Here is a 13,132-nt window from a genome sequence, read left to right as displayed (position 1 = left end):
TGGATACTTAGTTGCATTGTCCTTGAGAGAGGCAGGCAGCATACATACATATGCTGTTATTACCTACCAAATCATTTGATTACATATGTGATATATTGATTAATAGGAGGTTGTAAAAGAATATAAATAATAAATAAGAATATATAATAATGTATAATAAATCATAATATACAATGTACATTATGCATCATATAGGTTTTATATATAATAGATATATGATATATCAACTTATACATAATATTATATTATATGAATTATAGTTATATATTATGATATAATTTTAATTATATCATAATATCTAGTAATGTAAAGAATATATAAGAATATATAAGAATCTTCAAATAGATTTTTTTTTTAATAAAACCATAAGATGAGAGATTAGATTTCATTTACATTTAAGTGTAAGAAAGGGCTGGAACATATGATTTGGTTCTTTAATTGTTTTTCCCCAGATCTCTCCTCTTACCCATATTTGGACATGGTCAGGAACACACATTTTAGTATTAGATGCTTTTGTTGTTAAAATTTCTGCTTCATCAGCTTTCTGCAGAATTACTTTTTCCTTTGATTCACCTCATAGCTGTTTTTCAACTGTTAGTCATCTATTTATTCCTCCTAATGTATTCCTACACATGTGCTAAGCAATCTCGGGACAAATGATAGTTTCCTCCATATCACAACAGTGAGTCCGGTAACTTTCCTTCTTTATTGATCTTTTTTTTGCGTTTGCCTCAGTGCCACAAACTGCCAGTTCCTCACTTCTTCCCTACTTCTGACACACTATTCAACTCCTCTGTAGACTACATTTTTTTAGCTAGGTCATTTTCTCTAATTCATAAACGGAGTGTTTTCTTATCTACTACTATTTGAAGAGTCTCTACAGAAGCAAATGACATAGCTGTTATGGATAACTAGATGTTTTCCTTAATGTTACTCAGTTATTTCTTCACTTGACAGGCTAGTTAGATGTCCTGGGCATAGATCAGCATCTCTCAGCTGAAAATCTCAAGTATAGTTTATTCCTCTTAATGTTGGAATAAAGGGATTGTAAAGAAGTTGCAAACTAAACAAATGTACAGCAAAATCCCAAGGAAGTGAAAAAAATAATGTCTTGTAAAAGCAATTATTTTTTAAAACAAAGTTAAGATATGTAGAGTTATGTGACCTCAAAAAAAAAAAAAAACCAAACAAAAAAAACCCCTAATCATATCCCGAATGACGAGACAGAGTGCATCCATAGCAATTTTGAGTATTGATCCCTTAACAATTAATTGGAGAGTTTGTCTGCATTACAGAGGGCTGGAGAAATAGACAGGCAAGAACTCTTGGAAGGTTGAGCAAAGGTGAATGCAAAGTCCTACATCTGGGATGGAATAATCCTGGACTAGAGAAAATTGACAGCATCTATGCAGAAAAGCACTTTGAATTCTGCAAGTTGAATTTAAATCAGGAGTACGTCCTGATGATGATGAAGGCTGCATACTAGGCTGGATTAATAAAGGTGTTCTGCAGGTTAATGTAGATTGTTTTTTTCCCCTTCCATTTTTGTGATCATGATAGTGTCAGGAGTATGTTCTTCAGGATTTGGTTCATCAGTGCTAAGGAAGACATTGACAAAGGAGTTGATCAAGTGAAGGACCACACAAGATGCTTGGGGGAATTGTGTGCATGTCATGCCAGGAGAGGCTCTGATGAGAGACTAGAACTGAAAAGTATTAAAACAGGAGGCTACAATGGGATATTTACCACTATCTTCATCTACTTAATGCAAGGTTACAGAGACAATGAAGTCAAATACTTATCTCCTCAAAAGTAACAAGCTGTTACAAGGGAAATTCCAGTTAGATATATGAAAATATTTCATCCATATTTTTTCACAGGGAGGGTTATCAAACATTATAGTAGGCTCTCTGGAATGATTATGAGATTTTAGTCCTTGAAGATAGTACATTATTGAACAAGGTCTGAGCAACCTGATCTAACTTTGGATTTGACTTTGCCATCAGATGACATTCAGAAGTTCTTTCAACATAAGTTTTTCTTTGATCCTAAAGAATTACAGTATTTCAGTGAGGTAGGTTTCATTTGTAGGTAAAATAAAATCTAATATTTTAAAACGAATCACAGCCAACCACACATTTTATCTTGTATGCACCAGTCATAATCTAGGTCATGAACTGATCTCAAAGACTAAATGATCATCTCTTTAGAAAGTGTCACATATTACTGAAATATTTCAAATACTTTGAGCAATATAGTAGTTTGTTACTTGCATTTACATTTTCATTTAGTAGCTTAAGTCATTTTGTCTTCAGTCTTTCATAAAATTCAAGAACAAAAAGCAAGTTTAAAAGCGAGTAATGAAATGAAATGCAATACTTAGACTGATTTTGTAAAGCTGTAATTGCCACCTTCCTAATCATTTGACACTTTAATCTCCCAGCAGTAGAATTGAGTGGTCAGTGCATTGCTTTCTTAGATTCACATGTACTATGGCTTCGTTTATGCTCTGACTTCTTATCCTAAAAAAAATGTATTTTGGATACTTTAATACAAAGATGTTATACTTTTTTAGTGAAATATCAACTAATTTTAAATTTCTACATAGTTGATAGATAAGAGTCGCTATGGAAGATTTTTTTCTTCCTTGTTATGAAATTTTACCATAATTAACAGATAATAATGGAATGCTTCATAGTGCTGCCATCATTTGTACTAGTGTCATCATCATTATTATTTACCTCAATTCTTTGTAAAACAGGGGTCTAAATGACATGGAGTTGGATGCATCATCCATGGAGAAGAGATTTGCCTTTAAGTTTCTGAAGAAAATTTTAAAATATGTTGATTCTGCTCAAGAGTTTATTGCACATTTGGGTAAGCTGTAGATTTGATTTTGAAATTAACCGAAGTTGTTGCTATTTAAATATTTGGATTTAAATATTTAAATTTGTAGTGACTGCTTTGGTTTTGTGTCTGCCTTGATTGTATCTGTACAGAAGCCATTGTAACCAGTGGAAAAACTGAAAAATCTCCACATGACCAAGAGATAAAATTCTTTGCCAAAGTGAGTATTTCAAGTAATGTACATATACATTCTTTTATACAGAACATGGAAATGTGTAATGTTAGACTACTTGTCAGGTAATAGAAATATATCTTTCCCATTATTTTAATGGTAAGTAATCAGTTAAATGTTGTTAACAAATATTTCAAAATATCTTAAAAAATATTTCAATATATTTGATGTATCCAGATTTTCCAATATATTTCAATATATCTGCTTCTACATGAAAAGGAACATAGAAATTAAAAGGCAGCTTATTTATCACAAAATTAAATACTCTCACTGAACATATAAATTATTTCTGACAATTTTTGCCTTGGATTATCACTGAAGTGCATAATATCATTAACAATATTCCTATACATAGTAATGTCTTACACTTTTGTGTACCTAATAAGAAAAATGTCTTCAATACTCAAATTTGAAGTAAGGAACATTTAGTATTTAATTTAGGATCTTTTTAAAAAAAAAACAAAAATAGGCCCTCTCCCTTTATAGCTGTACTGGACATTTATACAATAGTGGAGAGGAAGAGTCCTCTTAGTTCAGTGATGTTTTTCACCGTTGAATGTGCGAAGAGTAAACCTGCAATGTTAGATCCAAAATAGAAAGATCAGTGTGACTGCTTATTATTGTCATAAATTTTAAGTAAAATTTTAAGACTTTTAATTTATATGACTTTGTATCTGAAATAAGAAAATATAAATGTTAGAGAACTTCTAAAAGTCTTTGAATAAACTTTGACCCTTCAGAGCATTGTTGCTACATTTACCCTTGGGCTTTGTGAAAAAAACACTTTGTATCTGTATTTCTTAGGTTCTTTTACCATTAGTTGATCAGTACTTTACAAATCACTGCCTCTACTTCCTGTCTTCTCCAACAAAAACACTCAGTAGCAGTGGATATGCATCAAATAAGGAAAAGGAAATGGTAGCAAGGTAAGTAGAAAATTAAGATATACACAGGAGGATTCTATATAGATAATTAAAGGTTTCTTCTCAGATTAAAGAGAAAGGTAGTTCAAAAGCTCCATTTCCTCAGAAAGTAAATAGTTTATTCTGTATCAGAATAGAATTCCTCATTTTACTATTCTTTACTATCTAATTAAAGATGTATATGTACTAATTATATGTATTACAATATATTATTCTGGTTGCTAACAATAAAAATATTAATAAATTATACTGTGAGCAATGGAACTAATAAAACTTAGTTTCTGACAGCTTTACGTTTCATTGTTGATAGCAATTTCTGGTTGAAGCTTGGGCTGTTTAAATGATCATGGGTCATTTAAATGATCTCACTTTTACATCTTCAGATATCAAAAAATGCAAATATATCACCATGCAACATTTTAGGCATAATTATGGACTCTCCTTTCTATACAAAATTACTTATAGCCTTGCACAAAAATCACTGAAATTATATAGTTTTTAGACTTCTCTACTGTTTGAGATTGGGTCATAATCAGCCATTTGACTCAAAAGTTATTCTAGAAAAATCAATTTAAAAGAGACAGTTGCCTTTTAATTTAGAATGTGTTGCCTTTACAAAAACAAGAATTTAATTTTTCTGCTAGCTGTTTAGCCTTCATACCTGCTATTATAAATTCAGAAATATAATTCTTTTCATTCTTCACTTTAAAAAGGAACTATTGGTTATTTTTATCTTATGGGAAGTATAGTATTTCCTTACTATTGTGAAGATAACAGTGACAATCTGATGTTAGCAAGAGAACATACCAATTCCTAAAGTGCATTTGTTTAATTTTGTTATGTCATGATTCCATATATAAAGTATAGCACAGATAAATAAGTCTACTTAACTGTCTTTGGTTTTAGAAGTTAAAGTAACCTCTTTAATTTTCAGAAAGCTTGTGATTTTACTGTTCTCTTAATTATCCTATTATTTTGACAGGTTAGATCTGTACATTTCTGACATACTTGCCAGAAGCTCTTCTAGTCTGTATATATTTCAACTTAGCAGCAGCAGTGGCTAAACAGATTTATTTATTTACAAAGGATATCTTTGCAAATTATTTTAAATAGTATGAAGATTTGTAACACTTGTTTCCTGAAGAATGACAAGTAAAACACTAAAACATTACTCAATTTTTCTTGTAATTACACAAAAAAAAATCATATTCATAAATAATAGCCATAAGGAATGACTCAATCATATAAATGCAATTGTTGGAAACCACCACAATCAAAAGAAAGGTTCACATTTCAAGTAATGTCTGAAATAGTGAAGCTTGGAAAATGAGATAATTTGGAAGCTTCAAAAAGTTTTTCTGCTTAATGCTCTTATTTGACTGACTGTTATCATAATATATGATTCAAAATACACTTTTTTCAGGAAATGTATTGTGTTTTCTCTTTCATATTCCTACTATTCTTTACCTCATATTCTAAATGAATCTATTATCTTTGTCTTGTCTTGCTCATTCTATCCTTATCTACTTTAGCTTGTTCTGCAAACTTGCTGCTCTTGTTAGACATAGGATATCACTTTTTGGTAAGTTGTTAATAAAAAAACTTAATACAGTTAAAAATATAAAGAGTTTATAGCTATTTATTGTATCTTATCTGAAGCTTTTCACAACCTATAAGCAAAATTCTATAAAACAATGCATAAAATTCCAGTACAATTAGTGAGTACATTGAACATGGCTCTGAAGCTGTTAACACACTAGGTAAAGTATTGGAGAAGAAATAGCTGATTCTAGCATTTTCAGACTCCTTTAAACCAAATCTCATGCTTTTTCAGTTACTTTTAGCTTTTCAAAAGTCATTGTGCACTAATTGTTTTGATTTCTGTCATCCAACTGTTGAATCCAATACATTAATTTCTCTGTAGGCTAGGGGGATGTAGGGATATAGAGGAAAAGAACCATACCTTTCTCCAAGGTATTGGTAGAAAATTATAAAGTAAATGTAGGTACTGCAAGATACAAAGTTCAGAATGTTGTAGGGTCATGTGATGAAAATGAACCATAAGGAGACACCAGTTATTCTTTTTAGTTCTTGTATGGAAGTGGACTTACAAAATGGGAAGTTAGTTCTGGAATCAGACCTAACAGTCTCTTCAGTGACCTAAGGTGGGAGACACGTCATGTCTTGTGTAACATTTTGGATCATTAAATTATTGTACATTCTCAATACTGTTGTGCTTTTGTAATATCTCTTTCTAATCAGGTAGTGATTCTGCTACAATGGTGAACTGTCTGCACATCTTAGCTCAGTCTCTTGACACACGGTAAGTTTGCAATATTTTCAACAACTACGACCTATGTAGGGGTTGCAGAGGTTTTCAGGAGCAGTTGGATTGTTTCCATATTTTTTACTCATTTTAAATCAATGGTGTTAGCAGTATCAGTAATTGAGATACTGACCTCTATACTAGCAGATGTCTTCTAAATGATTTTGCCTATATTTTTCTGTTCAATGTGTGTCATTAAAATGTCTTTACTATTTCTAAGGGCATTTGTAGACTTTATTGGGAAAGATAAATGACAAAAACTTTGGAACTGCAAGTATTGATACTTGTAGCTTTTAAGACAGTTTAGTTTTTCTGTAAACGTATGCAGATTGTATTAATATGTGGTTATAGTTACGTTTGCTAACTTTTATTACTTGCCATTGAAATGTTTATGTAGATTAAAGCAAGATCAGCATAGTTTTCTAATTTGAGCTGGTTTGTGGCCTGGTTATGTTACACAGCAGCCTGGCAATGAACTCATTGTAACAACACTGGAAAGCTTCATTAAGGGTCTGGAGAGGAGAGGGAAAAAAACCTAAAAACCAAAAAAATAATAGAAGTCCGATACTGTTATTTGTAGTTGCTTTTTCTAGATTTAGCCTGCTTTGATAATAGGTATAATTACTGGCATATGTAGTTACTATAACTCTCATAAAACTTTAGGTATTGAACATTTTTTCTTTAGTATATTGTACAGATGAGCTTTCTCACCACCTATGATGTTTGCTGAAAAGGCATTGTCTTATTTGAAAATAGATCACGAAAACTGCAAAGACAAGAAAGGGAGCAGTTCCTTGTTGTCACTACTTTATATGAAGTAGTCCAAGCTAATTGTTGATTATACTGTTGTGTAGATGTAACTGTCCTCCAGTTCATAATGTAAAGTCCATGTGTACCTTTTCAAAGGTCTCACATATGCATATATATATATCTATACAACTGCTAAAGATCAAGGCAAAGTTAATAGTTTTCCCTTACTATTTTTCAGAACTGTTATGAAATCAGGATCTGAGCTTGTTAAAGCTGGATTGCGTGCCTTTTTTGAAAATGCAGCTGAAGACCTGGAAAAAACTTCAGAAAATCTTAAACTTGGAAAATTTACCCATTCACGAACACAAATCAAGGGTGTTTCACAGAATATCAATTATACTACAGTAGCATTGTTGCCTATCTTAACATCAATTTTCGAACATATTTCACAATATCAGTTTGGAATTGATTTACTTTGTAAGTATTTTATTTTTGAAGTTCATTATGTTATAATAATACAGCTGCTTTTTAGTAATTATTGCCTGAATTCAAAAGATGAAATTCTGTTTTCAATAACACACATTTCCAGCATTAAATCTGAAATTAGCTGCATAGAACCTTATTTCTATTCCATGTTTTAAAAATAATACTTAGTTTCAAGTTTATTATGTACAATATTTCTCCAAACTTTTATAGTAAGAAATTAAAATTTCCTCTCAAATTCTCTCTTACCAACTGTGCAGATGGGATTAGTTTCCTGTAGAGACTATAGAAAATTAAATCATGCACTTTTTTTTAACATATTTTTATTTCATTAGATTAATAGAGACAACTTGCTATCAATTCCTTATGGGTGTTTTTTCTTCTATCTAAAAACCAATTTAGTTCTTTTATTTTTCCTCTTTTTTAGCATCATTTAGTTTTAAAATTACTGAAATGCCTCCTTGGGATTTAGCAATATGCCATTCTAAAAATCTGAGTGATTACAGTTCCAAAGCAGACTGATTAGCCATGAAAATAAGGTTAGGAGCCTTTAGATCAAGTTCCTAGGGCCTAGACATGCAGACTGATACAGTTAAGTTTAAAATTGTACTCTGCAGATGTGATAACCTGCAATATCTTAATAGCAAGTAACTGTTGGCCTCTTGGAACATCTGATGATCTGTTAGACTTTGGAATGAATGTAAATGACAGACTACATATCAGAGAAATTGAAGATAAATAACTCATGTGGAGCATTGAAGGCTTAGAATGTTCAGTAATACGTATGATAAAGTTTTAGATGTGGTCTTATTAGATTGTGTAAAACAGATGTTTAATATTTAGAAAGCAGTCTTTAGCTGAATAAATTCTGATATTCTACTTCTTATTTTCCTCTAGTGGGTGATGTACAAGTTTCATGTTACCGAATTCTTTGTAGCCTATATTCCCTTGGGACTGGGAAGAACATCTATGTTGAAAGGTATTGAGTGAAAATCTCAGCATCTAAAATTTCCCTTTTCTTTAGGAGTCTGTTGTTTAGGTAATAGAGCAGTTTGAATGAAAGGTGTATCTGAAACAGTGTGAGCATGTTTAAAAGACATGTTACCTGGAATCTATTTGCCTGTATCTTGGAGTTCAATTCCACACACACACAAAAAAAACCCCCAAACTAAACCCAAACACAAAACTAAATAAAAATAAACAACTCAGCCTGCATGTGACAGTGTATCTGCAAGAAGTTTATTTTTCACAGAGGGAAAGCTAAATTTTTGCATGGTTTGCTACTAAGGTTCATAAAGTTTGGCTACTGGATGTTACTATGATATGTATGCCAAGTACTAAGTAGACTGCATCTATCTCACACCTAAGTCTGTACATAGTTATCAAAATAGTTGCCCAGAGCATAAAATCTGGTCCTTCTGTTCTGACAGCCTTGAACTCTACAAAGAAATCTACTTTACCAGCTATTTGCATTTTAAAAAGAGTAGGATCTACAATTTCTTTAAGCATCTAGTTGTTACTCTGTGTTCCAAACCCTGGGTTTTGTATCCTCCTTCATTAAAACAGGCACAAATCTGTATCTGCTACTTCAGAAAAAAGAACCCTAATCGCTGGTCTGTCTACCACAAGACAGGAGCAGGAGGAATCATAACCCTCCCTATGCTTCTGAAGGCTTTAAGTTAGACACTTTTTCTGATCTTTCTTTTAATGAAAAGTTTAAGATCCACAGGTCCTATGAGACTAAACTATACAAAATCCAACTTGATAGTTAGATTGGGAGAGGCTTTGCCTGGTTTGAAGAATGCTGGTCTCCACTTCCTTTCAGGGTTTATTTAGTAATCCTTTCATGCAAAATGCAACAGTCTTTTGGGCAAATTGTCTCTTTTCTTGCATTCTGTATGCATGTACATGTGTGCACAAGCTCATTATTGTGTATGTCCACATTCAGTCATTTATACATCCATCACTAAATTATGAAGCTATATACTTTCTTCTCTTTCTGGGCTTAAAAATCATAAATACGCTTTGACATAGACCTGATAGGCAAAATAGGAAGTGTCTTGCTGTACTCTAGAAGTCAGGGTCTCACAATCTGAGTTGCCTTTTAATGAGAAGAGCTCACATTACAGGCATTCACTTGATTCACAAGAGCTAAAAGCACTGGACAGTTACATTAAATGTGGATGTTAGCACCATCACCTTTCCTACTGCAGTTGACATCTTAGAAGGGAAGAGTGATCAGATCAGATATATCCAAGGAAATTAGTCTCCTATGCCTGTGTGAGTGGTTTCCAACTGTGGATTTCATTTAGCTTTGTTTTCACTTGGCTTACTCAGGCTCTTAAATTAAGACTATAGGCAAATATCAGTGTCTAGGTGGGAGACAGGATTTAAAACACACTGCTCAATATTTCAGCAAAACTTGGAAATGAATGATTGAGCTGACTTGAACAGTTATTCAAATTAAACAATGCTCAGATTTAGGATCAAAGTGCAGTTTTTCTCCTGGTGAATTTTGGCAGCAACATTAAGACGTTTTACCATCTATTACAAGATAAGTCATAGTTCACTTTGCATAGGCAAATATTTTCATAGCTGAAATAGTTCATGTGATTCTACAAGATAATGGCTGAGGACTAATGGTTGCTTTGCTGCTGCTGTCTTCTTGTGACAAACTTCCATCGTCAAGGGTTTATCCTTTCTACAAAGAATGTTTGGCTTATTTAGAATGTTGGAGATCTTTCTGACTTCTCTGTGAACCTTTCTTCTCTAAATGTCTCTGTGCTTCATAAGTGTAGAGGATGCAAAATGCAGTGGTCCTTGACTACTTTAACCCCTAATGCTTTACTGGCAAGTGTAGCATTACTGCTATAGGCATTCTATGAATTCTATACCCAGGCATCTATTTATTTTCATTCACTGCATCAGGAATTTAGATCCTAAATTTGAGATTGAAAACTCCCTTTTCACACCTAATATCCAAAAGTTGCATGCCCTTTATGGCATCTTGGTCTTTTTCTGGTTCATTTCTAGAAACACATTTTCAAAAGAATTTTACCACAAATGATGAAATGTCTGTATCAGTGATAAAAAATACAAACTTCTGCATAAGCTGAGAAATTACAACAATTTTTTATGTACTTAGATATATATGACAAAATTAACTGGTGTATTCAGTCATACATACATATGCAGAGTGTTCAGCTTAAGACATTTGGTTTGACATATTTGAGGCTTCTTAAAATGAAGACTGATAAAAATGCAATAAAGTGTATTATAACAATGACATAATAGAAAATGCTTCTTCATTACTATCATCAATTGGTAGTCTTTTATTTTACTTTAGGTTTTCAAAGTCTGTATTGATTTGACTACATTTCAAATATTTTCCATTTCCTCCAAGGAAGCCTCTGGCAGTTCCTCCTCATTCTTTGGAGTTAATGTTCACAGTTAGTTGTCTTCCTAACATATTTTGCCTAAAGAGTTAATTTGACTTGTCTTTAAGTACCTTTTACTCTATTAAATGTAATAAATCATTCAGTGGTTCTGATTTATTTATTTTATGTTATTTGCTTTTTATATCAATGACAATCTGCTCTGAAATTCTTAACTTTCTAATTTCTGTCCTGCAGAATTATAGCCTTTCCATTAATTTCTCAAATTTAAGACTTCCATATGACATAAAATATCTGTATATTTAGTGTAATTTTCTTATCCTTGCTGTGTAATTGTTTGCCTCTTATTTCTGCTTCTTGATATCCTCCTTTCATAGAGAAAGATGGGTATGCATTATGACATTGTGCATGTGACTAAACAGCCTCAATGCATTTAATCTTAGTCTTTTCAAATTCCTTTTTAATGTGTGTTTCTGCACATACATATACCTACACCTCCCAAGTTTTTCTGGTTTGATCCAACAGAAGGCAAAGATGTAAGAAAGTTTCCTTTTTAGGAAAATCTATGAAATCTCCTAGGTATGGATTATTGCATCTTTCATTAGAATACAAATTGAAAGACAAGATTGGTGTGCTCTAAATTATAGTGGGAATTCTAACATCATAAAACAAAATGGATTTTAATTAAAAGTTCTGTTGTTACTATCTGTGATACTAATGCATTGTGTTTTCTGTTGCAAAATGTACACTATATGGATGATCAGAATGTAAGAAAAAGTACTTAAATTGGGGAAAACATTCTTTTCAATTTTGTGGTAATTGCTTTCTGCATTTTCCATTTCTTTGATGACATTAAACCAACAGTAAACTCTAGTGATTCCGTACAAAGAATGAATGAGCATTCACCCTTTAAATGGAGTAATATTCTGTGAATCATGCTACATGAAATACTCAAATTAACAAAAGTCCTTTTATATGATGTTTTTCAATTCTGTAAAGCCATTGCTTTTGGCAGTTTTTTTTTTTTTCCTACTGCAACAAAAGAAATTGGAGCGTATATATTTGCATATATCTTGACATTCCAGCATGGTTGTGAAATTAAAATTGACATACGCAGTTGAAGATGAGGTAGCAGATAGGTCACGGTCATGGTTTAAAGTCATACAAGTATGAAGGCTTTGTTCACATGAAGGAATCTTTAAAAAGTTGCTGTGAATCCTGAAGCTGAACAACCACGTAACAATAAAATAGTTTGAGTTGGAAGGGACCTTTACAAGTCTAAACATTCCCCGTAGTACACAGGGACATCTTCAGCTAGGTCAGGTGCCTCTAACTCTGAGCCCCATCCAAGCTCACTTTGAATATTTCCAGGGATGGGATATCTACTACCCCTCTGGGAAACACGTTTCAGTATTCATCATCCTCATCATAAGAAATTTCTTCCTTATATCTCATCGAACTCTGTCCTCTTTTAGAGGAAAGTTGTTGCATCCTGTCCTACTGCAACAGGCCCTGCTAAAAAGTTTGTCCACATCTTTCATGTAAGCCCCCTTTAAATACTGAAAGGCTGTAATAAGGACTCTCCAGAGCTTTTTCTCCAGGCTGAACAACCCCAACTTTGTCAGCATCTCTTCACAGGAGAGATGCTCCAACTCTCTGATCACCTTCATGGCTCTCTTCTGGACCTGATCCAACAGGTCCATGTTTGTTAAAAAAAAAAACCCAAAAACACGAAGCTTCAAAGAATGAAAGGTGTATGATATCCTTATCCAGTCAAGTGCAATAAAGTCTCTAAGGAATCTTGTACAAACAGTGCTTTCAGAACTTCAAAAGACTACCTTAGCTTTAGTTTTAAGCCATTTTGAGTCTGGTCTTATGCTGAAAAGGACTGTCTTGGCATCTCTTGCACTTTCATCTGTATGTTTCCACTCCTTTACTCTGGTAAACAGTGTTTGCATGGCCAGATGATGACCATGTTTCATTGCTGTTGGTTTAGGTTGCTTAATTTTGATTTTATGGTAAGGTTTACTGTTAGCTGGACTGGTTCCTTCATCCAGTTTATCAAGATGGTAAGATTGTGGGAGTAAATGTAGAAATGCCTCTTTCAGAACATGGCACACAATTCCAGAAATTCATTAATTTCAGTAAGTAGCAGTTATGTTTCTCATCATTTGAC

General features: G+C 32.7%; 1 protein-coding gene across 1 annotated transcript in view; it reads left to right on the top strand.

Moving 5' to 3' along the window:
- The window catches only part of RYR3 (ryanodine receptor 3), a 184,628-nt gene that overhangs the window by 115,238 nt on the left and 56,258 nt on the right, over positions 1–13,132 (top strand). The window contains exons 58-64 of the mRNA XM_061998183.1: positions 2,762–2,877; positions 3,000–3,067; positions 3,884–4,005; positions 5,535–5,584; positions 6,265–6,325; positions 7,317–7,555; positions 8,459–8,540. Of these exons, the coding sequence (XP_061854167.1) occupies positions 2,762–2,877; positions 3,000–3,067; positions 3,884–4,005; positions 5,535–5,584; positions 6,265–6,325; positions 7,317–7,555; positions 8,459–8,540 (738 nt within the window). The remainder of the gene's footprint in view (positions 1–2,761; positions 2,878–2,999; positions 3,068–3,883; positions 4,006–5,534; positions 5,585–6,264; positions 6,326–7,316; positions 7,556–8,458; positions 8,541–13,132) is intronic.

Source organism: Colius striatus, chromosome 6 (genome assembly GCF_028858725.1).
Source record: "Colius striatus isolate bColStr4 chromosome 6, bColStr4.1.hap1, whole genome shotgun sequence".
NCBI classification, from domain to species: Eukaryota; Metazoa; Chordata; class Aves; order Coliiformes; family Coliidae; genus Colius; species Colius striatus.
The sequence above is the reverse complement of the archived record's forward strand: the minus strand, read 5'-3'. Positions and strand labels throughout refer to the sequence as shown.